Here is a 27833-nt window from a genome sequence, read left to right as displayed (position 1 = left end):
TAGGATGGGATTAATTGAGAGAACCAAGACGATGGAACCAAAGAAGTTTATTATAGAAACCCTTTAAGACACGTTCTAGCCCCAGTCAGGCAGGGAATTCGGGAACACCAAACCACCGTGGTGTGCAGTTTATCTTGACAGACTTAAAATGACTTTTGAACAAAAATATGACAGTATCGTATACACCAGCCTCAGCAAAACAAATGCTTGAGCAGCAACCCTGTTGCTCAAGACCCCCTCAGAACCTCCAAGGGAACAGCAGCACATCCAGAACATTAATCAAGCAGGCACATTGAGACTGGTCAGCCCAGAGGCACCCACAGACTAGGCAAAGCTGATGTGCCAGGATGCCTTCTGGACATGCTGACTGCCTGGCACTTCAGGCTGAGTTCAGCGGAGCTAACCACTGCTCCTGGCATGCTTTTTCATCCATGGAACAGCCTCAACAACATCTAGACTGAACCTTCATAGAAGGTCTTTGCCATGGCATGTGCCACTTTCACCACCTTCTTCTCCTTGGCATCGGGGCCCATGTTGCTGCGGGCCAGCTTAATCCAATACTGCTCAGTCCTGGACAGATAATCTGCAGGCTTCTCATCAGGCTGAACAGATGGGTGCTGCTCCTCTCCTAGAAGACAATGAGGAAGACAGAAAGAGAGGTCACAAACAGCTCATGAAGGGAATCTGCTCTTCCACGTGCCAACCCAGCCAAGACTATTCTTCAGCTGATGAGTTTAAATGCAATAACCTAATATCCTACCAGTAGCCAATGAAATTCCTCCTCTGCCCTGAGAGCAGTGTACTAGGAAAACTTTGCTTTTCCTGGAAAACTCACCTGGATGCCTCTGAGGCCATTCCAGGCTGGCAGCAGAACCAGCAGGTATTATACTAAAATCCACTTTCTATTAGTATACAGACATTCATCTTAATCATTACCTTCCTCATCTTCACTCCCCTCTTCAGAGCTCTCCTCTTCTTCTTCCCCTCCCTCTGCACCTTCCATATCATCATCATCATCATCCTCTTCATCCGACTCAGACTCCTCCAGCCATTCTTGTGCTTCTTTGATGAGAAAAAAAAAAACAAAACAAAACAGAGGAAATAAATAAATAAGCTGTGTCCCAGTCCTACATCCAGACTGTCACAGAGTACACCAGGGCAAGGCGAGACAGATGTGCTCCTTAAGAGCCCTCTGTACTCATTGCCCTTGCAGATCCACCCACTGTACAGAGCCTGGCTCTGAAGGGGAACATTGGGAGGAGATGAAAGAGTTAGGAAGAAGCAAACCGTATCCCAGGGGTTGCTGCGGTAAAGGCAGAGAGAGAGAGATCCCACCATCACAGCTTACTTGGATCCATCTCCGCTAGCACTTTCCATTCTTCCATCTTGTGTAGGTCGATGCTGTAGAGATCACTGAGGGTGAACTGGCGATCGCCCACCTCGAACATTCCCCCATACACATAGAGAATCCCATGCTTCACCGCCAACATGGCATTCGAACGTGGGCATGGCTCAACTTGCTGGTCCAAGGCTCCATCTTCCTCCTCCTCCTCTGATTCAGACTTCTCCTTCTCTTCTGCAGGTGCAGAGATCACCTGCTTGATTGTCATGACAGTTCCATCTTCTGCAACCACCTCTTTGACTATCTCCATCGGGCCTTGTGGATGTTGCTTTTCCATTTCCTCTCTAGCATCCTCTGCCTCGGCTTGTCTGCCACGTCTTCGCTTCCTCTTCTCCAATTTTGGTCCCTGTTAACAGGAACAAAGAACAGAAGGAGACTGAGTGTTAACTGCGCGCACTTAATAGCAAGTACAGCAGTTAATACAAATACTATGGATGCTGCTGTGAGGGAGGGGGGAAGAATTCAATTATTTGTCACTAGAATTGTAATTCTCAAGCGATAGGTGCAACCTCCCATTCAGCATGAACTTCTACCAGCCATAAAACAAGGAGCAATGAAACTCCTGGAGAACTCATGGCATGGAGTTGCTTCCTGTCTCAAGAGACAGAAAACAGCTCTTTTGCTCTCTATCTTGCAGGTGCACACAAACACACACAGAGTCCACGAGCCTGTGACAGGAGCAAGAGAAAATAACTTGTGATTTTGTCAAATCAAAAACAACTCATGGGTGCTAAATTACAGTGCATTACCAGGAAGCACTCCAAGTCTTCGAAGTACTGCACAAAAAGGCTGGAAGATCATCAGCTAGGAAGGCAGAAGCAAACATCTGAGTGCATGTTTGCCTGTTATTATGTGACTGACTCCTTTTTGAGAGCAAAGCCAGAAACAGGGGGGATGGAAAGAAGAAAGTTCAACCAGGGCACTTGCACCTCACTTTCCCCTTGAAAGTAGTTCAAACAAAATCAAAGATCTGAGCTGAGGGCCACATTTCTGAAGTTCTTATAAGCCAAGGTTAATATTTCATCTCTTCTAGGAGCTCATCAACTCCAGGGAAAGAGGGAAGTTTTTTGATCCCAATGTAACACAAGATCTTTTCACAGTAGCTCTTACTGAACTATCTCATGATAAAATTACACACCCGAACTGGAGCCAGCCTCTGGTAAAACATCGTAACTATGTTTTCAAGCTGCTTTGTTTCATTTTGCATTACACAACAACAGGCCACATGCGGCCTGACTCCTGGAGGAGATGAACTGCTTCTGAACCACTCACACTCTATGCCCAACCATCAGGGCTCATAGGCTTTGTCTCTCACCAGAAGGGTGACAGTCTGCATCACCCTGTGGAAGCAGGACATGAAGAGCACAAGGAGCTACGTGGCAGGAAAACAGAGGGGGTAGCATAAAGTTAGTGAATTCAGCTGGTCTGGCAGCAAACACCTGCTAGATTTAGGCATCGCCAGCTTCATTTCTACAGCTTCTCCCTCTCTGCACAATTAACGGGTCACATAGCAAAGCAGCAGCCACACCTGGTGGCTCAGCTTCTGGAGCACACATAGCTATTAGAAACAGAGGCTTGCTCAACACTGCGAGAAAGCTGTATGAGGACAATAAAGCCCCAAAGGACACGTGTCAGATGATCAAGGAGAATGAACTGAATATACCTGTCCTATTTTCAAAACAATACCTTTAGCCGTCCAGGAAACCAGCGGTTTTTCCCCATATCATAGAAATAAATATCATTGAAGAAGTCCCCTTCAATGCTCTCTTCTTCTTCTTCATCATGCACGCCTCCAAACAGAAGGGAACGGTTATTGGGACCAATTGCCACAGAGAAACCAGACCTGGGAGTGGGCTTCACTCCAGATGGGTTGAGCCGACTCCATATCCACTTGTCTGCTAACAGATAAAAGCAAATATGAGCATCAGCAAAGGAGAATCTTGATCATTTTCCTATCTTCCAAGGCCCTTCAGTTCTCTAGCAAGTAACTCAGTGACCTATTTTGGACACTCTCAGAATTGCACAGTGCACATTCGACAAATTAATCAAAACTACTTGCATTTTCACTTCAATCACACAACTAATCTGCACATCCCTTCTACTCTTTGAAAGCTGTTGTGCCTTCAATAAAGAGAACAAGAATTTCAAAATGTTGTTTTAATACCCTCCCACACACAAACCAAAAAATCCCCACCACATCTTTTCCTGTAGTTTTTCCTGAAGCTGCCTGTGCAGGCCAGAGCTTCTCACAGTTATGCAAGGACCTTGGAGACCTTGCCCTCCATCTCAGGCTACTCCAGCACCAGCTGGGAAGTGTCAGCAGAGATGAAGCCATAAGGTAGCTGTGTTCAGTTTTGGGCCCCCCACTACAAAAAAAAGACATTGAGGGGCTGGAGCACATCCAGAGGAGGTCATCGAAGCTGGTGAAGGGTCTGGAGCACAGGGGTTATGGGGAGTGGCTGAGGGAACTGGGATTGTTTAGTCTGAAGGAGGCTCAGTGGAGACCTTATCACTGTCTACAACTATCCGAAAGGAGGTTGTAGCAAGGTGGGTGCTGGTCTCTTCTCCCGAGTATCAAGTGATAGGACAAGAGGAAATGGCCTCAGGTTGTGCCAGGGGAGGTTTAGATTGGATTTTAAGAAAAAAAATCTTTACTGAAAGAGTGGTGAAGCACTGGAAGAGGCTGCTCAGGGCAGTCGGGGAGTCATCATCTCTGGAAGTGTTCAAAAAACATATAGACATGGTACTTCGGGACATAGTTTAGTAGGCACAGTGGTGTCGGGCTGATGGTTGGACTTGATGATCTCAGAGGTTGTTTCCAACATTAATGATTCTATGACACATTAGCTCTGAGATCAAGTCACTTGGAGCTGAGAACGACAACTCCTTACAGCCTTCAGCTAACCAGCAAGCCTTGCTCAACAAAGCAGACAGCCTCATCTTTCCAGTCTGTAAAACAGAGAGTGAGAAAGGAACGGAGCTGCTGTGCAGCACACCATCTGCTGCAGCAACAAGCACCTACTTCCCATTTCCCTTTCCAGAGCACAGCAGTGAGGAATTCTGCATGTATGCGTGATGGCCCATTTTCCTTCTCCAGCACATGTAAACAAAAAAGAAAAACACAATCCCTCCAATATCACCCTGCAACTGCTGTTTCCTTCACCCTAGCCCCTTTCCTTTTAGGCTCAAGTACTACACAAATGCACTCAGCTACTCCTGCGATGCAGTACTTAAATCAACTGAAAGCAAACAGTGGGGTCTAGTGCTTTTCATCAAAAGGGAAATTTTGTTCTGCAATTGGGGTTTTTTGGTCTGTTACTCAAAGGAAGAGGGAGGATTTATATTCACAGTCCTGCAGCATCCCTTCCAGCACAGCCCTCCTGGCTGCAGCAGTAGCTTACCTTCCTCCTTGCCTGCACCTTCAGCCTTCAGCAGGAACATATCTGTATGCAGGGTGCCTTTGTCAACATCTTTCTTAATTCTCTGCGGAGACAAGACAGATAGGGATGCTCAGGGAAATAGTTTCAGTAGCCCCAAACATACGAGGTTCAACTCTCCAAGGCCTAGAAAGTAACCCATGACAGAATGGCAGCATGTTCAGCATGTGCCATTCTGAACTCAACACGACACGGATAAGCCCAGCCACAGCCTGAAACTGTACATTCCTGTGCTGAAAATACAAACACTGTGACTAGGACAAGGGGAAGCCACACAGATAGTCACGCTGTGCCTTGGAGCATCAGACAGCTTCACAACTGTAGTGTTCAAACCAGAACTACTTCCTGTGATGAACCAGCTTCTGCCTGTGACAACCAGGCTGCAACACACATTCTGGGACTTGTGGCAGTGTGAAGACTACAGGATACAGCTTAAGGGCAGGAATTTTGGAACCCAGAAAAGGAAAATAAATTGTCACAAGGGATTAAAACCAATTGTTTAGCAGAAAGATGGTAGGATGGGCAGCACCAAGGAAAGTGAAGACGCAAGGTCCTGCCGTTTACTCTGCCACAGAGAGTATCAGGTGCTCTAAAAGGACTAATTTAACATCTGTGCCTCTGCTCCTCAAGCTGTAAAAAGAGAGCAGACACTTACTCCAACAAAGTGACATACAACAACTTTCCACAGGGCTTGCAAGGCCTCCCAGGGTTCTGCCCTTGAGTGCTGAGCAGAAGCTCAGCATGTCTGTGCTGTATCACTTGCAAGAGCCAAGTTTAAGTACAGACCTGAGATTAGCAGGCAGTTTCAGTCCTGCCATCCCCCTACAAGAGAAGCAGAGGTGACAGCTCTCTCCCTGCACCACAGCCTGACGGCAGCTGTCATTTATAACATCCGGGGTCCCACAGAACATTCAGCAATAGTTATTTCTCCTAAATAGAAAAAGAAAAGAAACCTCACTTCCACATTTACTAAAGGCAACAGCAAGACATCAGCAAGAGCAGGATCAAGCCTCAGTTAAGGCAATTAAATGCATCATATTAAATGTGATTTTCCCTTGCTCCTTTGACTGTAAGCCCCTGTGCTCCAGCACTCATAGCAACATGCAACATCTGAAGGCAGCACTATGCAACGCCACTGCAGGAAGTCTTTTAATAATGTCATTATCCACCCATCCCCTTCATGCAGAGCTCTACTTCTCATAATTCCTTTCCTCCTGGGGGCGATGGCATTCCTATGCTGCGTAACTGCTGCCAGGATGGAGACAGTGGATCCCAGCAGAAGCTGGGAGGGTTGGATACAGTCCTCAGGAAGATGAGGAGGGCTTGGGTACACTGCAGAGCACAGCAACACGGGGCTGTCCTGTTCTTGCTGCACGTTGTTTCCCAATCCTGTGCCTCACACTTGATGAGTTTTGTTATTTCAGGGTATGCCATGTTGTTATTATGTAGACCAATATCCAATTCATAGGAACAGTAATCAATTCTTAGAAAGACAGAAAGAGGAAAGGGAAACAAAATGTGTTTGAGGCATTGTACAACTTTGCTGCAACTCGGATGATGCCGAAAAGCCCCAGAGAAGGCCGATAATGAAGTGCCAGAAAAAACAGAACTCTGCTCACAGTACAGCAAGCAAAAGAGCAGCTTCAGTTAAGGACCAGGGTCTGCCTGACAGGCTGTCTTAGGAAACTTGTTAGTTTGGGGTTGTGGTTCACATGTCTTCTTGCTCTGCACATGCACCTAAACATGCCCAAAAGACACCCTTCAAGACAGTATGTCTACGCTGGAAAGATCCAATTCTCTGCAACCAATTCAATTACGTCAACAACTGCACTATTCCACCTACTGCCCTCGAGCAAGAGCACACCAAGTGCACAGGGACAGGAAGCCTATGGGAACAAGCACCACTGACAGCCCTATTTTCTTCTGAAGCAGAGGTTATACCGTGATGACTCCTTCGGTCACTGCCAGTTCACCAGCACATGAAAAACAAGCAAGAGGAATACGTGCATTGGTGAGTGGTTCTGAGGCATAATTAGAGGAACTCTGATGCTGGAGACATGGTTGGAGGGGCTGGGAGCTGCCAGGGCAGGAAGGGAAAGAAATGCCTTCTAGGAAAGGTGCTGTAAGCATCGAGCACACCAATTCAGAGCCTGGCACTGCGTGCATCGTGGCTACAGCAGTAGCTCTCAAGTTCAAAGGGCTGTGAGTCACCATGCTGAGCAAGTGCCATCCTCTGGCAATGTCACACTTTGCTGCCTCTGTCACACAGGTCTAGAGCAGCAGAAGTCACCAATGAGCTGCAGGCTGTGGACAGCTGAGATACAGCAGCCTTTTTAGTCTGCCCCTCACCTTAAACAAATTCCCTTCTAAGCCTCACCTGAACAAACAGCTGTCAGGGATGATGGGCAGAAGGAGGGCGGGAGTGCGAGAGACAGGCAGAAGGTGGCACACCTCACAGCACTGGAGTGCATCCCAGTGACACAAAGTGCCTGTTTGCTGACAGTAACAGTAATGGTGGCTATTTCCTCCCCTGTCCCAGTGCCACTAGGCTGCAGTTTGTCCTTAAATACTGACACATTCATACGTGCAGTGGACACATGGGCTGAAGGGTGCAGAGGCACACTAAGATGTGTACTGTCTGCATGGAAGGAGGGGAAATAGCAAATACCAAGAGAGCAGCTGGCTTCACTATCATACAAGCTGCATAGAATAACTGCATTAATTTTCTCCTGAAAATCACACTGTTTTGTGTAGTAAACACGCTGCGTATGCAACATGACAAAGCTTCTTGGGCTGAGAAAACCCCAATGAGGTGGAGTGGGAGTTAGTTATTTGTTGTCAAAGAGATTCCTGTTTTCCCTAACTCACACTGGGTCAAAAGCAGACACTTCACCACAAAGCAGTACACCGCTACTGGAAAGATCAATCCCCTCACACCCAGGACACTCACCCGCCCTGAGCAAATCGCTGTTAGTCACAAGAGGCTCCTGTTCCCCCTATACAGTCCTTTTTACCTTGAAGTTCCAGCTGTTTGATTTCAAGCACAAAACTGGCTTGGATATCGGATATCCACAGCCTATTGTTTGCACATTAGCAAATTACAAAAGGTTTACAGGTGTCACCTACAAACCCCAGCTCCACTGACAGACAGCAAGGCATCTGTTTATCTCCCTTCAAAGAGCAAGGAAACTGAGGAATGGAGAGCTGTTCTTGAAAAGGGGAATCAGGATTCCCAGTGCATAACATGTTAAACATGTCTGATAAAACAGTGGCAAAATACATGCAATTAGCAGAAACCCTTAGAAGGCAGAACTACAGAGGGAACCAGCCCCACCAGACCTTGCAGTTCAGTCAAGCACTTCAGCCCTTCCACAAGCAATCTCCCAGGAGAATCCAATTCAGCTTTGCAAAGCTTGCTACTAAAAAAAAAACACCCCAAAAACCTCCAAAAATCCCACACGCTAGTCATCTTTGGCATCCAAAAGCCTCACACACATGTAATGCCAGCTCTCCCATGGCTTGCAGGCTGCTTGCACCTGCAAGGTAGAGCAGCGTCAGCCTCCGACACCTCCCGGCTGTATTCGCTGTGCCAGCCAGGCACAGTGCGCTCACGTTGCCTAGCAATAGAGAGGTCTCATTGCTTTCGATAGCCAAAAATGCAGCTTGCTGCAGCAAGCCCCATCCCCAGCATGAGAAATGGGTGAGGACGTCTTTAAGATGAGCAGGAGAGCAAGCCTGAGCTCCTTGCAAGATTTTGAGGTACATGTTAGGCAAAGCTGGCAATGTCCATATCACTCCCTTCTGCAAGTGATTGTAGTATTTCTTTATAATTTCTAGGCCGAAGATGAAACAGATGAACACACAGACATCATCATGCTAAGAACACTGCATTTTAAAGTATTAGGCATGCTCTTGTCAATTTGTGCAACAACATCTCATGTTCAGTCGCACTCAGGGTTGTAAAACTCCCTTTCCACCATCTGCGTCCTGGTTCTTCACCACCAAAACAGCAAAATCCAGTGGCTGGCACAGGCAAAGGCTGTCTGGTACCAAGGCTCTTGTCCTGCCTCTGCCTACAACTACTAGAATAACTTCTCTAAGACTAGAGAAGTTACTTATCTTTTCTGCCTCTGTTTCTCCGGACATGAAAGGGATTTTCTTATTCAGGTCACATCAAAGGAATTCAACAACACGGCCTGGACTGCAGACATCACTGAATACTGACCCTCCACATTTTGTTCTGTGTGCAAGTCTAGTAAATGAAAGCAGGGACCAAAACTCTGCTTCTGCCTTCCCAGCTCACAACACCTGCTGACCAGACTGAGGACAAGCAGATTGGTCAGTCAGAGAGGCATCCCTGGCTGCAAGCTGATAGTGTTGCTCAGTCTTTGTAGAGCCTCAACAGCCAGCTGGGTACAAAGCCACCTACAATTCCACCCAACCCCCTGAATCTCCTGGTCTGACCTCTCTTTTTGCCCTAGGCAAGGTGCATTACACCACAGGCACAGCTATTTTGGAACAGTACTTCAAAGCAGATTTACAGGAGCCAAGGGGACCACAGGATGTGGTGCATCAGTACTGCCCAGTGCAGAAAAGAAGCCTTGCCACATCACAACTCTCCTCTAGCGATGTGACAACTAAATCATGCCTACAACAAAATGGAGGAGCTATTATGATTTCCACTCCTCTTCCCTCCAAACCAATTCATACCATGTACACGCTTGGCTCTGGCCTCAGGAGGCATCCATGTACCTTTTTTACAGCACATGTGCAACTTCATCCTGCCTATTATTAGAAGTCTCTACATGACTTGGTGAATGGCACATTGCTTGGAAACATGCCTGATCTCATACACAGAGATGTCTTCATGTGCCCAAAAATGTCTTGATAGCACTCCTGAACACAGCACCTGCCTCTCTAAAGGGAAACAAGGAATACGTCTTCTGCACCTGCGCAACTCCAATTACTTTTCCCTTCACCTTCTACCTCTTATTTCTCCCAAGAGTACGGCAGCCAATAACTCTGGAAAGATTACACAAGCGAAAAACACTTTCTTCCTGTCAAAGTAAACCCAGAGAGTCTCAGCTCCACAATCAGCTATAAGCAAAGTTATAATGAGAATTAAATAGCCACGCAATGAGGTGCCTGTGTTTCTCCTAGCAGGGCTCAATCTTGATGAATTAAACTTTCAGGAACATTCTAAAGGTTTGTTGCCTTTGCATCTCAAGAAAGCTGCAAAGAAAATTCTGGGCAGTGCTTTGGTCAGTTTGTAGCTTGATGGCACCGCTCCTGCCTGAAAGTTCACCTGTGCAGCAGAAGACACAAGCAAAGTCTGTTTAGAATGGCACATCAGAGAGCAGCAGACTCAGCGGTCTGGAAGTAGATTCGTAACAGCAGTAACTGTTTTAATTTTAAAGCTGTTCTTCAAGCTGGAGCGGAACTGCACCCAGCTCTTACCCTTGTTCAGTGCCCTGCATAAAGGCTGAGGGCAGCTTTGCATTCCTTCAGCCCTCCTACTTCATTTTTATTAGCACAAAACAAGCCAGAGCAGTGCAACAGGGCCCATCTTCATAAAGTGGAATAGAATCACCTGCAAACACACGTCAACTTTTATATTTTCATGGTGTCCAGTGTGCACTTGAAATCCAGCTGCTTTCAGTAGCCATGAGAGATCCACATCAGGCATAACATACAGGCTCATGCTTCCTTCCCACTCTCCAGAGTGAGGAAACAGGACAGAGAAAGGAAGAGGACAAAGTCCTTTTGGGTAGAAAATGCCTCTGAGTTGTTACTGCTATTTAATCAAATGCACATCTGATGAGATAGAGCCCTAAGTGCAGGCCGCGAGGAGGCACAAATGCTTCTAAATATATAGACAAACTATCTTCTCTCTCCTTTCCCTGCTTTTCTGCTTTGTTCATTTATTCACATCAGAAGAACAACGAGTCCTCCTCCCCCAGCGACACACTGCTGGAAGCGATGCCTTTCCACTGAGACAGTAGCAGCAGGATCCGGGTTTTCAGACTGCATTCGCAACATTAAAAGCTTTTGTAGGAGCCTTTTGCTCAATGAAATATTTACTTCCTCCCATCCAGCACGGAGACAGAGATACTTGGTCAATGAGGACATATGGTCTAAAGGGCCATCCAGTATAAATTACCATGATGGCTGCAAGAAGCAAAGCAGAGGAAGCCTGGTGCTCATCAAAAGTCTTCTTTGGCTCATTGAGTTTGATAACTAGCGCTACTCCCTTAACCCTTTCATTGATGCAAGAAAACATGAGTCTTGTGGCAGCTGCTTCTTTTATCCTGCAAGACCGAAACATGGACGAGCACTGCCTGAGAATGCTTTAAGCTGGCAGCAACCACCAGTGTGGCCAAAAAATGTCACTTGTCCGAGTTGCTTATTCCTACCTCTGTGGTATCACCTCCCCGTATTGGCTTATATTAGCAGAGAAAATACAAAATTCATTTTAAGCAAGAAAAGCTCCTCAATCTCAGCCCGCAACTGCATGAAGAAAGGCACCAGTAGAAAATGCCTCTTTTAGTAGCAGTACTGGTTCAGAGTAGCCTGAACCATCCTGTGTACAAACAATCCAAGGGCACAACTGCACATCTACTCCAAGCTGGCTAACATGCACCCTCATTACCAGTAGTTTTTTTGACATCTCGCAGCTGCCCGACATGCGGAAACATTGTCAGCCAGAACAGCAGGCAGTTATGTGATGAGATCACCAAATCTCGCACTAGAGACAAGGCTCGCGAAACTGAGCAGAGGGAAATAGCAGAACAGAGATCTCAATTTTGCTCTCTCAAGCTCTAAGCCCATTGCCTTCTCCCAGCAGCCATAATACAGGACTCCACAGCCTAAAAGGGCAAAGACCATCGCAACGGTCCCATTTAGGCAACTTCAGTTCGTCGTATTTTAGTTTTCACTTTAGCCCCTTAGTTTTTCCATCAACTATTCTGTTTAGCATCCAGGAGATACTGCACTGGCTTACCGCAAAGGTCTCTCCTACCTGTTTGGAGTAGCCTCCATAGATGATTATGCTGCCCTCAGGACTGACAGCCATCTGACACCCAGATCTTGGAGCTGGCCCAATCCCCGAAGGAGCCAGCTTGCTCCAGGTGAAGGAGTCCAGGCTGAAGGCATACACATCATTGTAATAGATGTAGTCTCTAAGGAGAACAAATTGGCACATCACAGGTTTTGGTAATGGTAACCATTAGAACAGGACAAAATATCACCTCAGGAACAGCACTGGGAACTCTGAAGAGGTGCAACACCTTATTTGGCTTCTTGCATTTATGGTTTTCCCTCCTCTGTAGCCATGGCAATGTACAGAAGACTTGTTTTGTGAAAGTTGCCATTTCAGAGCAACAACCTTTATTTGACAAAGCTTCAAGCAAGACCTCTCTGGGTTCTTTTTTACCTATGCGATTCCTTACTATAATAGAGGTTTCATCAACTCTATCCAGTTAACACAATCCAAGGTAACTTGAATCAGAACACTGAAGATTTAAACAGTTAAGTCTGTCTAGAGGGGCTGGAAAAGATATACATACATATCTGTGTTCTTTGTTTACTAGCCAATTCACATAAAGCTAGTGGAAAACGTTCTGCACAGGTTAAACTCCCAAAGACACAGCCAAATCTAGAGTGGGCTTCACAACCTGCACTGTGCTCCCAGGGCTTGCCATTATGCTGCTCACTGTCTCTGAGGCAATATGAAGCTCAGCTCTCTTCACAGTCCTCATGAGCTGTGACCTCAGACAGTATGTGAGAGGCTACTGAAGAAGATGCTTCTAGGAAAACAAGGCTCTTTGACAAGACTCAGGGATCAAAAGTGATGTACTGAGCTTTAGCTAAAAGGATGAGTAGCTAAATCAGTGATTAGCTAAGTGGTAAAATGGTTTCTCAAACACTTGAAGACTTTAAATCAAGATCACTTGGCCTTCTAGCATAAAAGTCTAGTTCAGCAGCAGTACTGCTGAGGACAGCCCTCTCACTAAAGCCCAGCTTTCTGTTACCGGTGAAATTCCATTACCTTTTTTTTACAGAGGATTCAATACCGCCAGCCATGCTGCAGTAACTCACCTTGCGCTCTCATGAAAACCTCCAAAGATGATCAGCTGTCTTTTGCAAGCAACCATTCGATGTCCGCTTCGGCCAGAGGGACCTCCTGATGCCCTGAAACATGAAGAAATTTCACTTATGAGCAGAATTCCCCTTCCTGTTAGTGAGACAGTCCTTTTTTATCAAGGTCATTGGCAGATGGGCTGGTTGAGTTCAGCCTCTGTTCTCTTGGAATGGGAAACCACGAGGAACTTTGTTGCCTTAATACACATGTACGCTTCTCTCCAGAACAGTATGTGTGCTGTTTCCATAACTCCGGGTATTTGCAACACAGGCATTTTGCAGTACCAATTTTATTCCTAGTGATAAGCCCTCTGGCCTCTAAAAGCACCCAAAGCCTTGAGGTCTTTTTCTGCTATGACTCAGGAGAGCTTAATGAATAGCAGTTGAGTCCCCCAGTTGCAAGAAAGGTGCTCCAGACAGAGATGCTTTCTCCAAGTACCAAGTAAGAACCAGACTCCGGCTCTGACATCCACCCTCCTTCAATGCCTTAGGAAATCATCTACCCATACTGACTTCACTCATTTACCTGCGGTTCAGATGTAACATCAGACTAGCGAGAAGAACTTTGTAAATTACTTAATTTCCTCCTGAACAAAGGCATTGCAGCAAAATAAGTCATCACCATTATCTTACACATTAAAAAGCAGCTGGGCATCATTGTTCTGCTCTTTCAAGCCTTTCTGACCTTTCAGTTAAATGTGCTAATTCCATTTCCAGGAACAAGCAACAGCACCCCATCTGTCACATCCAAAAGCTTCACATGAAGCCAGGCAGCTGGTAACAACATTCCTGAGAGGCAATGAAGATGCACATTCCTTCATGTTCACCCACAGACTGAGCATCATATGAGAGAACAAAAGCAAATTCAAGAACTCTCAAAACAAAGGCAACTTCAGACCAACCAAATCGCAGAGAAAAAAGGCGTTTTGTGTATTCCCTGCCCCATGGATTAATCTATCACAGTTTCTCTCTCGCTGAGGACTCTTCCAAAGTGCACACAGTTAGTACCACTGAACTCAGCACGACTTCTCAAATAAGTAAGGTTAACTTGTGTTAAGTGGTTGCAGAATCAGGGCCTAAATAAGTAAGAAACCTGCTCACCACTGAAAGCAACAGCAAAACTTAAACCCACAACCTTACTGCTACACTTTAACCAGCAGCAGGTAGCTGTAAAGTGCAGTGATAGATTTCTGTGGAGAGAAAAAATGAGAGCCCTTATTCACCATCAAAAATTACAATCTCACACCAGTCATAATGAAAAAAATCCAAGTGAAACAGCAGCATTTGCATTAAGACTGAATTAATATTGACCACTTGGACTTTTACTCTAACAGAAAGTATGATTTTCTAGGCATTTACTGGATTTTTAAGCATCACCCTGCAGAACAGCATCTCTAGTATTAATTTCATCAAGATCTAAAATCATTATTTTCTCTTCTGCAACAAAGCTCCCATACTATTATTCCAACGGATGGCACCTTTTAAAGTCCTTTTTTTTTTTTTAAGAGGAAAGAAGGAATTAAAAATCCATATTAACAATAAAATATTGTTTCAGAGGACATCTTCCGCCTTGCTTCTCAAACAGGTTTACTCCAAGCCAAAAATCAATTATGAACAATAGAAATTTTATTCATTGACGCGTGTGTTTTAATAAACAAGCTCCCACAAGTGTACCTTAACTCAAAGTCACAAACAAAAACATCCAGTCTGGGGCATGATCCAAATTCAGTGAAGTCTCACGGCACCAACACCACTTGCTCTCAACCACAAGGCTGTTCTCTCCTTCCTTTAGACCAGCAATACAATCTACAGGAACAGATGCTGAACCACGGTTCCAGGAGGCTTCACCCCTCCACGTTGTTGTATCATCTCAGCTTCCTTGGCCTTAGATTACACACCGCAGGAATCACCTCTAAAGGAAAGTTTACAGCCTTTGAAGTAAGGTCACGTCCTCCTAGCCTTACAATAACTGCTCTTAAAAAGTGTTTTTACAGAGCTATCCATACAGCCAAGGTCATTTGCGCCGGGTCTCCAAACACAACACTGGAAAAAACAAGTAGGACCAGCAGTAACACATAACCACACTGCCACTCCAGAAGGCACTGCTGCAAGCTCAAAGGCTTGCTTTCCAAACACAAACTGTCTCCTTTTACCTGCATCATTGCCCATGGTCCAAACCAAGCATTTTGGAACTGGTTTCACAGACTTTATGATTAATAGTCTACTGCATGGGGCTGACACCAGAAAGCAGACATGTGGGAGGGAGCCGTAAATTCTCCAGATTTTTTTTTTTTTAGATTAAAAAATACGTCTGGATAAGGACTGGCTTTACACATGTGCAGTATGAGTCTCATCAGAACTGCTCTAACTTGCAGAGTAATTTGCAGAGTTACTCTGGGACGTAATAGTAACATAACAGACCTGAATTCAGCCCCCAGATTCAAGAATTCAAGACTTACATATCACAGTGGCTACAGGCTGCATAAGCAAGTTACCTTTTCATTCATTCCTTCATCCAGAGCACGTGTAGATGAATCTCGGAACCTTTCCATAACTATAAAAGCCATGATGCAAAGAACATCCCATCAAAGGGGCATTTCAGGACAAAGCAATTTTATCCTCTAGTACTTGAGGCAGACGAATCCCAGGACTTCAGTGTTCAGTTTTACATCCTACCTGTGAACCCAACAAGCATTCTGTTCAATGGTGCACACAGAGAGCACACCTATGCGTTTGCATACTCAGGAAGTACACAAGTGAATACGCAATTGCCACAGCTCACAAAATCCAACACCACTGGCCCCCAAGCTGACCCTCGCTGTCATCAGTCACCCAGGCTGGTTAATGCCAATCCAAAATAAGCAATTGCTTGACTTCAGACAGACATGAGAAACTTATGTGGAAAAATGACAGCAGCAATGGGGTTCCCTGGCAAGAAAAGCAAAATGCAGCACATGTTATGATCATAGCTTTAAAAAAAGTAGGAAAAAAAAAATCCCTCATACAACTCAATCATCTCTGCCCTTTCCTCTTCCCCTTTCCATGCAGACTGTAATCAAGATGCCATATGGAAAAGCAAAGAGGCAGCAGAAACTTGATTTTCACACTCAGTCAGGTTAGCATTAAAACAAAGACATCCCCTCCCAGCCTCCTCCGCCAGAAGCCTCATTAATGCAGCTCTTGGAGCTCTGCCGAAGGATGGGGAGGAGATGAACTTTGTTTTATTTGAACACAGACACCAGGGCACAGGCATTTTCAAAATTCCATCAAAGCTGAAAGACAGATGTCCACCAAAACACATCAGGAAGCTCAAATGGAACAGATCCTGCATGGGACAGGAAGAGAGAAAAGATTATCTCTCCGTGGCATTTTCATCCATATTATAATTTATAATGCTTCCTTGGAAAATGCCTGTCCTTTTATTTACTAAGAAACAACGAAGTGTCAGTGTCTCCAAATGGATCTTTCCACTGTGGCACGGCAGACAAGGTGATAAGTGACAACCTGCCCCTAGGAATGGAGGAGCTCTGGAAGGCCTGAGGACAGTGGTACCTAGAACTTCTTCCCTGGGTGGGGCAAGGAATGCGCCATCCTAATCCGGCTCCCTCCTCACTAACTGTAACAACAAAAGCCCTTGCTATGGTTTTAGCCCACTTGGGCCTTGGGACCGCAGGGCGCATCCTGCAACTCGCAGCACTGCAAACTTCATGCTCAGCTCCAAGGAGGAAATGAGTGCTTTTGCTGTACAAGTTACACTCAGCATCCCTGAGGCTGCTCTCCCACACAGGAAAAGATGCAGGGCAAGTAGAGTCTCATAACCACCTCATTTCCTCTTCCCAGGCAGGTCAGGTACTGCAGCATTTGTTTTGGGAGTGGAAAACCCTCAGCAGCTCTACAGCAACATATCTGCAATGAAAGAACTTGTGCCATCAGTGGTGCAGCTAAAGAAGCCTCATCTGGATTTTCTGATGGCTCACAAAAAAAACGACCTCCCGCCCTCGCTCTCTCTGCAGCCAGGCATTAACACTGCTCCTCACTAAGGATTTTTTCAACCAAGAATTTGGCTGAAATACCAATCCTTTCTTTCAGCTAGGACTCTGTGGCAAGCATCGCTTCCCTCTCCCTACCTGCTTACATTAAACTATTAGGGACATAACGCACTTTAGTTCATCCCCCTTATTCAGCTGAGATTGAGCAGGGGATTCAGAAGTTATTTTAGGGGAGCTGGTTGGGGTACAGTCACAGTCATTAGGGGTACAGTCACAGTCATTACGTCAGCTCCTGCCTAACAACAATAGGCAGATCAGTCTGCACAATGACAGGTCTTTCGAATACTTGCACCTCTTAAAGAGCCCTCCATCATTTTGGAGGATTTCTCTCACCTTTGCTTCTCAAAGACATGCGGGCCTTTGAGTGTAAACCTGGCTTTGATTGACACTGCCAGGTCTGGAGCAAGAACCACACTGACAGACAGGAAAGAGTCGCTTACAAATCAAAGCTTTCTCTCAGCTTCCCAGAGCAACTCAAAAAGATGGTCTCTAGATTCTCAGCTACCGGGATCCTGTGCTGTGAAGCATCCTTTTAACCCCGACTGTTTTGGACTCCTTGGGATTTTTGCCTTTTGGCTCTATATGTCCCTCTGCACCTTCCTCACCTAAGTCCCTTCAGTAAAATTAAACTTCCACATTTCCCCCCTCTCAGGCAGTATCAATGCTCCCATTTTGCAGGGAGGGGGAAAAAGCCAGACAGGCACGATGACTCACTGCATGGCCTCAGGCGTGTGCCAAGGCAGAGACAGGGTATCTGTCTCTGCACAGCTCAGTCCTAAAACACCCTCTCAATTACCATGCAAGAAAGGACAGAGACAGACAACAGGCACCCGCACTCTGTAAGAGGGGCACAAAGTGATCAGCCTAGGCAGATTTAGAGCTTCTCACCTGAAGGAAAGACATGGTGTTCATAACCAGGAGCTCAACAAGTCAAAGAGCAGGTGTGCATGTATTCAAAATCTGCTGCTTTCCCTAGTGCCACCTCAAGGGTCAGCTGCACAGGAGTTCAAGCCCACCCAAGCCTGTGCTCTGCCTAGTTCCACAGCCAACACAATCCCAAAGTCCAAGAGAAAGTCCACGTCAAAGTCAGAACCAAAGCTACCTCTCCTGTCTCTCACTCCACTGGATGAGCCACCAAACCTCTTCCCTCGTGCACATACAGACATGGGCAGCAAAACCAGGAAGCCAAAGGTTAAGGAAACATCAGCAGAAGTCTATAGGTCAGATCCACAGAAGGTATTTAGGCACCTCAATTCCTGCCAAAAATTACCAGGTCTTTTGGCACCTTTTCACTTTGACAGGTCTGAATTATTGGGTTGCTCATCCCAAGGAATCCTGAGGCAGCAAACACAATTTATCAGGCATGAAGTTGGCTCTGTGGATAGATACAAGCTGTCTTGCGGATGACACTAAGCTGGGTGGAAGCATGGGTCTGATGGAGGGTAGGGAGGCTCTGCAAAGGGATCTGAACAGCCTGGACCACTGGGCTGAGACCAATGGCATGAGGTTTAACAAGGCCAAATGCCAGGTCCTGCACTTGGGGCACAACAACTCTATGCACTGCTACAGACTAGGAGAAGTCTGGCTAGAAAGCTGCCTGGAGGAGAAGGACCTGGGGGTGTAGGTTGACAGCCGACTGAACATGAGCCAGCATGTGCCCAGGTGGCCAAGAAGGCCAATGGTATCTTGGCTTCTGTCAGAAACGGCGTGACCAGCAGGTCCAGGGAGGTTATTCTCCCAGGCAAATTGAGCAACAAGCACCATTTTGAGTTGGACATCTATACCATCATGCTCGGGTGGACAGGGTGCTGTTCACAATACTCTCTTCTTCAGTTGAGTAACACTCAAAGACACCCATGCTCCAAAACTCACATATTAAATAAAACAGCTTTGGTATCAATAGACCTGGAACATATCTCTCATTTCCACAACCTTCTGGAAGCTGTCCTCTTTATGGTTTCTTGGATGGGCACTTCTGTGCTCAAGGGAGAGATGAGTAGACAGCTGGGAAATTGCAGCACTATACCGGGAATCAAGATCATGCTGGCACGGTTCCTCATGAGGTCAACATCACTGACATCAGACTATATTACTTACTTGATCTGCTCCCAGGTCTTGGTAGCCAAATGCAGGACCCAGAGATCCTTGTAATGATAGAACTGTTCCCCATTGGGAGATGCAAACTCTCCACCAAATACCCACAGCTGCCCGCCAGCTGTGGGCACCACCACCGCCTGCCAGGAGAGGAAGAAAGAGCTGGATCAGACAAGGGTTCAGAGATAGGAGAAGTCTACCAGTTTAATGAGCAGCTGCCTCCAAACACCAGAGAGCAGATAAGCGTCAGCGGCTGCTACTAACTTGCTTGGCAACAGCAGTATTCTGGGGCTGAAGGAAGGGGAATTGTAAATGCAAGTTACTCATTGTTTAGCATGCCTTTCCTACAGCAAAGGCAAGTTACCCAAGGAATTGGGGTCTTCCCAACTCCTAGCATCTTGAGTTCCAGTTCCTCAGTTTCAAAGTTCCCTCGGAAGCACCTTGGGATTTAGCTTAACAACAGTTGTTCAAATCTCTCTGTTCCCCGTTCTTCAGAATGGCTTCAGTACCTGCCTATCTTTTCCAGCAAACGGCAAAGATTTTTAGCATTAGACACGTGACCAAGCCCTGACACAAACCAGCCTATACATGCAATGATTAAACACATGAGAAGATATGGGGTGTGTTTGCTAGCAGGATTTGTGGGAACGTTAAGTTACCTAAACAATGGGAATGACTGATATTCATGGGTATCTAGTGCTTAAAAGCTTAAGGGGAAGGTTATGAGCAACAGCCTGCTCATATTTGTGTGTGACATTGTAAAGAGGTGGCTCAAAATCCATTAAACAGCTGAGCTTTTTCCTTAAACAACCAACAACACCCATCCACAGCTAATCCCACCTCAGCTCTGTTGAAATGATGTCAAGAAGCCAGTGTAACTCTGAGGAGAGATCACGTGTCAAGAGACCAAAAATGACAAATAAGACTGAAAACATGCACAAGCAAACCCAGAGACACACTTCTGTTTACCTTTGAGCTAACACAGAACATACGTTAAAGTCACAAGGAAGACAACAAATCAGTCGCCTAAGAAGGCTGAACTGTCTCCTGTGTGACTAAAATTTATTATCAGATAGAAAATGTACTCTTGAAGCAGGGCTCCTCAGACAGGTTTCTCATTATATTTCTGTTACAATCCAGTTGCCCTGATGCACAGCCTGGCTGCTAGGTTCAGATTCAGCTGCTAGACAGCCACCTGCTGGCTACCAGCACCCAAACAGCCACCTCCTAATCCAGACCCACAAAGCAGCCTCCTTTTCACCTACAGAAACCAACGTTTGAATTTATGGTCTCTTTGCCGAATGCAGCTTCTGAAATCAAGTTCTATTTAAGCACTGCAAGAGCGCCCAAAAAACAAGTCAGAATCTTTCAATTCAAGAAATGACACAGAGCTCAGAGCAAGACCGGCATTCAGGCGTACAGTAACAAGGGTATACAAACCTAACCAGGAAACTGGATCTCGAAAGAGCTTTGGCAACAGGTAGCAAAATAACATTCACATCCTGAGGCAGCTTTTGAGATGGACCAGTCACCCAGTCACTTGCTGCGACAGGTGCCATGATCTATCAGACAGCTGGCAAGAGCCAAAGACCTGCAAAAACCACAAGTCTTTGGTCCAGTTTCTAATGTGCAGGTGTTCACATAATGTAAACAAACCCAAATCCTTCATCATCACAGTTAGCCAATGATCTTAATGACACAGGCACCAGAGGCGAATTCTAGGAGAATGTCATGATATCCCAGAGAAAATTTAGACAACTTTGTCTACTGCCTTTGCAGCCCAAAACCACCCAGCCCATCGGCCAGGGAAGGAAAACTCACACCCTGAAGAAGGGAGAGACAGTCAGTGCAAGCAGTCCATCATGTTGTACAGCTGGGTCACTTGGCAAAGCCCAACTCTTATATGCTAACAGGGATACTCTACAGTAATTGATCTTTCACAGTGCTGGAGTGGCAGTATCTGTCATGCCCATAAATATAGCCCAGTGGGCATTAAAGAAACAATCAAGTGCAGCAACTCTGCCATTTATAGGACTTTGGTCATATTCAAAGTTATACAGTGACCAGCATTTTGAAAATTCCGAGTCATCCTGGGATTATGGATGGTTGAGCAGGTCCCTATATAATGCAGCAGAGAGTTAATCTTCAAAAGCAGATTCTCCCCCATGAGTCCTGCCAATCCAGGAGATATAACCTCAGATCTTCATTCCACATTTAGTATTTCCAAAAGTCATGCATAGTGATTACAAACACCTTGGACAGGCTTGGACAGTCCCCCCTCAGCAGAAAAGATGAAGTGACACCATTGGGAGCCCATCATGAGAATGAAGAGAAGCCAGAAACTCTCTGGGGAAAAAAAACATTATCCCCCATCCATCTTTAGCGCAGTGCTAGAACAATCCCACCTGCTGCTCCGGCACCCAGTGCTTTACCTGGTGAGCACATCGCCTTGGTGGTGGGTTGGGGATCTCTAGTTTAGACCAGCTGTTCTTCCGGATGTTGTAAACATACAGCTCATTATACAGGTATGTCTGTTAGAGGAAGAGAAAACACACATCACCACAGTTCTCCATGGAACAGGGTCAGTCTGTCCAAGGACAGGCACCCCTAAGGGTTATCTGAAGACTGGGGGAAAAGGAGCACAGCACCAGCTGTGCAAACCAACAGCTCACCTGCCTCATTAGGCAGGGAGGAGGACAACAACCTCCTTCACAAGACAGGGAGTCAGCAACTTTTCCAGTGATCCACCAGATTGGACTGTTCCTTCCCAGACCCTTGGTTAAGTTTGTGATGACTCGAGATATGAAGACTTAAGAAGCTGGATCTTAACACAGCTGTGCAGATTAAGGTTGCCCAAACTGCTGCTCAACCCCAGAGACAGGAACAGCTTACAGCAGTGAAGCAAGCAGAATTAGGGTAGTACATCACATTGGGTGATCCTAAGGCGGCCAAATACCATTGGCAGGCTTGAGCTTTCAAGCTATGGTATGTACAACTTCTCAGGGTCATAAACATCATTTTGTCTCCAGGAATACAACAAACACTTGCAGCTTGCAGAAATTCAGTAACAAGAGCACCCACTTGCAAATATTTGCTAGTTCACATCTCCAATGCAGGTGATGCCTTGCCAGCAACAATAGTGCAGAAGTATCTTGCTTTGAAAAGCAGAAGATAGAGATTCTTCAATAGTTATAAAAATGAGGGGCAGATATGGCTACAATTAAGTCTGGAAAAATTATGAAGCCCTGAAATATTGATGCTGAGACAATCACTCTGACTCCTTAATGGGTTCTAGCATGTCTCCTTCCTGCCAACTGCTCAGGCATGAGACAGTATCACGGCAGAATTAAAAGGCTATTTTGCTCTCATTCAGGGACAAATACATATTTTATGACTGCTGCCTTGAACTTCACTTCAAATGAGACTCATGCAAATTACAGTAAAAAGCAGGGAAATGGTAGGATTAAGAAGAAAAAATGGAAATATACATTACTTTTTGGCCATTGAAATATTCACCTCCAAAAAGGATCAATTCGTCTTTCTCAGGGTGAGCGGAGAGAGAGCTGTTCAGCCTGCAAAACAAAGAGGGATGGTCAAAACAGTAGATGTGCAAGAGCCTTGGAAAACTCAGAAGCTTGCAGCCTTTAACTCAGCTAGCAATAGCACCTCTGCCCTCCAGACACAAAGGTCTCTCCATCATCTGCCCAATTATCAGCCTGCGATATTCACCCCAGGGCTAAAAACTTCTCAAAGAAATTAACTTCTTGAAAACTCCCAGCAAGATTAATTTGAGAATGTCTGAAACCTCCTCCTATTTTAGGAGCACACGTTACACTGTCATTCAACATGCCTTTTGACGTGAGCTCTTGAATTTTAATGCTGGTGTGTCAAGAACAAAAATTAGTTTTATGAGGGCACATAATGATGAGTAGAACTGGGCTGTCTCGTATAGACTTATCTGCGTCATTATTCTGCAGTCACCACTGGCCACTGCTCATCTACAAACCACCAAGTGTTTTTGCACCAAGCAGAGACAGATCCCTACCACTCCAAAGGAGGAACTGACTGACCACTGTAACAACCCTGTGAGATTAACAGCCGTGTACTGACCTGTCCTGCTACACAGAGAAAGGTGTTTATTTAACAAGCCACGGGAAACAGAAATACAGAACCTAGAAGGATGCAGACCCCAAGCTACACATGATAAAGTGTCTTGTATCTCACAACACATACTTTTGCCTCTTGGGTCCTTTCAGCTTTTTTGTCCAAATCCCAAACTTCCTCTTATTTTTCCTCAAAGCCCTGTAATCTAACCCTGCTTTGCCTCCTGTGTGCTGATGGGATGATTGAAAAGCAGATTATATGGCCAAAAGAAAGTTTTTAGTCCCTTTTTTAACCAGGGATTGAACATAACAGATACTTTATAACTCTGGATATCAGCTATGGGAGATATTATGCTCTCCACTCTTCAGAAATAACTTTACAAAAGTATATTTCATTAAAACACCACCAACCACTGTGTAAGTGGAAGCCAAAGCCTCATACAATCTCCTACCTGGGTGACGGGGGTGGGCAGGATGTCTCAATCACTTGGGTCTTTTTAGCATCTAAACTCTGGAATTCTGCTATCAGGGCTTCAAGATCCTCCTGAAAATAAAATGCCAGGCATGAGTTCCTTGATCTGCACACCACATGGAGCCAGCACCCACCCTCAGGATTTCCCTTTCAGAAAAAAAAAGTTGTCTGCTTAGGTTCCTGTCATTCAAGAAATAGATGCAGAGCGTTTCCACATATGCCTTAGAAACTGGTCTCCCCTAAAACACAAGTTGCTCAGAAGAGTCCTAAAAGGATGGTACAACAAAGCACATTTAATGCACGCCTGCTTCCTACAGCAGAAACACTGCACGAATCAGCAAGTAAATGTAAATCATTTGAACCCTGACAAAATTATGACCAACTACATACAACAGTACAGCTACTCCTCCTCTTTGCAGCGAAATGATGTCTAAATGGAACTGGAAACTCTCTTCTATTCCTATACTTTAGATGGAGAAAAACTTGCACATATTTTTAATCCCCTTTCAACTTCTGTCAATTAAAAATAAAATCTGCCTCCAAAATGCAGATACACCAAGTTGCAAAGGCAGAAGCAGGACTGCAGCAAAGGGGAGTTTCTGATCCATGGTCTCTCCTACAGTCCCCCATTGCTCACCACCTCGCTTCAGTTAACCTTTCTGAAGGTGTGGTCTAAGCAAAGGTTTTAAAAATCTGGGGATTTTGTCTCTGCAGCACAGCATCAGCTCTCTCTGCAGACAGCATACATACTTCGTGTATTAAGTCTTGCATTATGCCGAAAATGGTGTCACGAAAGTTTGGTTCTTCACCTGGTGTGCATAAATGCAACTGAGTTGAGATTTCTGTATTTATTCAGCTCTGACCAGAAAAGGATGAGGATTCAAAAACAGCCCTACTCTGTGTGTTTACTGGATTTATGCACACTAGGTGAAGAATCCTATTCTGAAAGAACACTAACACCAAGTTTTGACCAGGGAAAGGCAGGTTGAAGTACAAGCACCCCAATCTAGGAGCGAGAGAAACAAACATTTTCATTTGCTTTTAAAACCAGAAGAAAAGGAGGAGGGGAGATGGAAGGCAAGAAGGAGCCTTTGGGATGTATTTTCTTGTCCTCCTCCTAAAATCATAGAATGATCTGGGATGGAAAGGACTTGAAAGCCCATCCAGTTTCACCCCCTGCCACAGCCAGAGACACCTCCTACTGGGTCAGGTTGCTCAAAGCCCCATCCAACCTGGCTTTGAACACCTCCAAGGATGGGGCTGCCGCGACTTAAAATCATAGAACAGTTTGGGTTGGAAGGGACCTTAAAGATCTAGTTCCAACTCCGCTGTGATAGGCAGGGGCACATCCCACTGGATCAGGCTGCCCAAGGCCCCATCCAACCTGGCCCTGAACACCTCCAGGGATGGGGCAGCCACAACTTCTCTGGGCAACCTGGGCCAGGGCCTCACCATTCTCATAATAAAGAAATTCCTCTTTATGTCCGGTCTAAATCTGCCTCTCTCCAGTTTATACCCATTGCCCCTCGTCCTACCACCACAAGCCTTTATAAAGCCTTTCGCCCTCCTCAGCTCTCCTGGAACCCTTCAGGTACCGGAAGGTCGCTTTAAGGTCTCCTCGGAGCCTTCTCTTCTCAGGTTGAACAACCCCAACTCTCTCAGCCTGATTTCCTTGACTCCAACTCCTCACCGCCCTCACAAGAAAGAATTTCCTTCTAACACATCTGCCACCCACGCCGTGGGCACCATTTCAGCTCTCGCTCTCGCTGCCCCGACACGAACCAACCCCAGCGCTTCACCCCGTCCCCCCCGTTCCTTTCCCCTCACAGAACGCCCCAGGCCCACACGGGCCCCAGGCGAGACGGGGCCACCGGAGCCCCCGCCGCTCACCTCCTCCTTCTTGGCCCTGCGGGACACCTTCCTCTCCATCTTCGCCGCCGTCTTCTCGGCCCCCTTCCCCTTCTTCTCCCGCTTTCCTTTCTTCCCCATGGCCGCGGCAGCCCCGGCCTCGCCTCCCCCCGGCTCCTGGGGGCGGGCAGCGCCGCACGATCGGCCCCGCGTCGGCAGGCCGCGAGCCCCACAGCGCCCCCTGCGGCCCGGAGGGATCAGATAGCGCCCACAGCGCCCCCTATGGGCCAGGAGGGATCAACGAGCGGCCACAGCGCCCCCTGTGGCGCGGAGGGATCAGCGAGCGGCCACAGCGCCCCCTGCGGCGCGGAGGGATCAGCGAGCGGCCACAGCGCCCCCTGCGGCGCGGAGGGATCAGCGAGCGGTCACAGCGCCCCCTGCGGGCCAGGAGGGATCGGCGCGGCCGCTACAGCCCCTCTGCCCTCCATCCCCGCCTCCCCCCATCCCTGTTTGCCTCCCTCCATGCCCGCCTCTCAGCATCCCCAGCTGCCCTCATCCCTGCCTCCCTCCATCCCCTTCTGCCTCCCTTCATCCCTGCCTCCCTCCATGCCCATCTCCCTCTCTCCATCCCTGTTTGCCCCTCTCCATCCCTCCCTCCATCCCTGCCTGCCTCCCTCCATCACAGCATCACACACTACCTCAGAGTCCATGTGCTCTCTTGACTCACGTTCCCATTTATTCCTAGCCCAGGAAACCACTGAACTCACAAAATGGTCCCTTCCAGGGCAGTGCAGCTGCCTGAAGGCAATCCTGCGCAGAAATAAAGATGAACTGCGGGTTGAAAACCTTGGGGATCTGCACAAGTGTTCTCATTGTCAGATGCAGAGTTTTGGGAAGGGGGTTTGTCCAGGTTGGCCTCAGAAGGCTCTTTTCCCAAGTAACAGGTGATAGGATGAGAGGAGATGGCCTCAGGTCCCACCAGGAGAGGTTCACGTTAGATATCAGGAAAAAATTTCTTCACCAAAATGGTTCTCGGGCATTGGCAGAGGCTGCCCAGGGAGGTGGTTGAGACATCATCCCTGGAATTCTTTAAAAGACAGGCAGATATGGTGCTCAGGGATCTGGCTTAGTAGTGGACAGGTACGGGTGGACCCAATGATCTCAAAGGTCTTCTATCATTCTATGAAACAGCAGGAACTGTGAGGCAATGCCAGACAGCTGCTTTTCCCCCTCAGTGGTGGGGAAGAAATAATGACAGCTCGGCTTTTTACCTGGTATTTCATGCAGATGCTGAGCCCAGGTAGAATTTCTAGGAAAACACCAACTTTGAACACATAAGCAGCACATACGCTGTAAAAATGAGTTGAAAAACATCTTTGAGCTGTGAGTGTCCTTAATTATTCAAACATCCCCCTGTGCTTCAAAATGGCCTTCATGATTGTTTCTCACTCACAGGGAAGGAGTAAAATCGTTACATTTTTCAGTGAATTCCCACAAAATCCTGCCTTGCCGGGGAGCAAGGTGGGTGTTATCACTGTCCTACACACTGCCCAGCCCCACAAAAGTGAGGATATCCACTGAAGACACAGCTCAGTGCCCGCCACGTTAACCCAAACATCCAGTACGTGCCGTGAAAATGGCAGGATGGATCCTATTCTTTGAACATCCGCCTACGCTTGGCCCTCAGATCTTGGAAACGCAGCCCCAAAGCACAAAGGGAAGAGCTGGGAAAATATTTTGAGGTTGCAGGCAAGGTACATCCCCACCAGTGTTTTGTTTGTCTGCGTTCTGAAAACATTGTGGTTACAACTAAAGCTGCAGCGGGTCAATGTTTATGTGAAGGGAGGAAACAGAAAGTTACGGAGAGATGAGGTCAAGTGAATGGGGCGATTTCTCAGCTGACATAAGATGTAGGAGCTCTGCTGAGTTCCTTGGCAGGACACACAGGCCAGGAAGCCTCCCTGCTGCTTGAGAGGGTGGAGGGAGTCCAGCAGAGGGCCACGAAGATGATGAGGGGACTGGAGCATCTCTCTTGTGAAGAAAGACCTGGGTTTGTTCCGCCTGCAGAAGAGAAGACTGAGGGGATCTTCTCAGTGCTTATAAATAGCTACAGGGCAAGTGGCAGGAGGATGAGGCCAGATTCTTCTCAGTGGTGCCCAATGACAGGACAAGGGGCAATAGGCACTAACCGGATTACAGGAAATTCCAGCTTAATATGAGGAAAAACTTCTTTATTGTGAGGGTGACAGAGCACTGGGGCAGGCTGCCCAGGGAGAGCGTGGAAACTCC

The 27833-nt window shown here is 46.6% G+C and overlaps 1 protein-coding gene across 5 annotated transcripts; it reads right to left on the bottom strand.

Moving 5' to 3' along the window:
• Window positions 1–29: 29 nt before the first annotated feature.
• Window positions 30–25768, bottom strand: KLHDC4 (kelch domain containing 4). 5 transcript variants are annotated; one of them, XM_054078877.1, is made up of 12 exons: window positions 25587–25768; window positions 23677–23768; window positions 22615–22693; window positions 21554–21652; window positions 19125–19261; window positions 12937–13029; window positions 11858–12017; window positions 4804–4885; window positions 3089–3297; window positions 1349–1748; window positions 937–1062; window positions 30–628 (listed from the first exon to the last, which is right to left on the bottom strand). In XM_054078877.1, exons 1-12 carry the CDS (start codon window positions 25683–25685, stop codon window positions 453–455), a joined length of 1752 nt encoding a protein of 583 aa, XP_053934852.1. In that variant the 5' UTR covers window positions 25686–25768; the 3' UTR covers window positions 30–452. The 5 variants fall into 5 exon arrangements, with proteins under 5 accessions (XP_053934852.1, XP_053934855.1, XP_053934853.1 ...); XM_054078876.1 differs by having other exon boundaries at window positions 31–628; window positions 3089–3300; window positions 25587–25767; XM_054078879.1 differs by lacking the exon at window positions 25587–25768 and having other exon boundaries at window positions 31–628; window positions 3089–3300; window positions 22638–22693; window positions 23677–23760.
• Between the last annotated feature and the right edge of the window lie 2065 nt (window positions 25769–27833).

This window comes from Cuculus canorus, chromosome 13 (assembly GCF_017976375.1).
Source record: "Cuculus canorus isolate bCucCan1 chromosome 13, bCucCan1.pri, whole genome shotgun sequence".
NCBI lineage: Eukaryota > Metazoa > Chordata > Aves > Cuculiformes > Cuculidae > Cuculus > Cuculus canorus.
Note: the sequence above shows the minus strand (reverse complement) of the source record. Positions and strands in the feature narration are given on the sequence as shown.

Coding starts and splice junctions, on each gene's coding strand:
- KLHDC4 (XM_054078876.1), bottom strand. CDS start 25,685: ATGGGGAAGAAAGGAAAGCGGGAGAAGAAGGGGAAGGGGGCCGAGAAG. Junction 23,769..25,586: donor GCAGGGCCAAGAAGGAGGAG/GTGAGCGGCGGG, acceptor TTTTATTTTCAG/GAGGATCTTGAAGCCCTGAT. Junction 3,301..4,803: donor AGGTGCAGGCAAGGAGGAAG/GTAAGCTACTGC, acceptor TTTATCTGTTAG/CAGACAAGTGGATATGGAGT.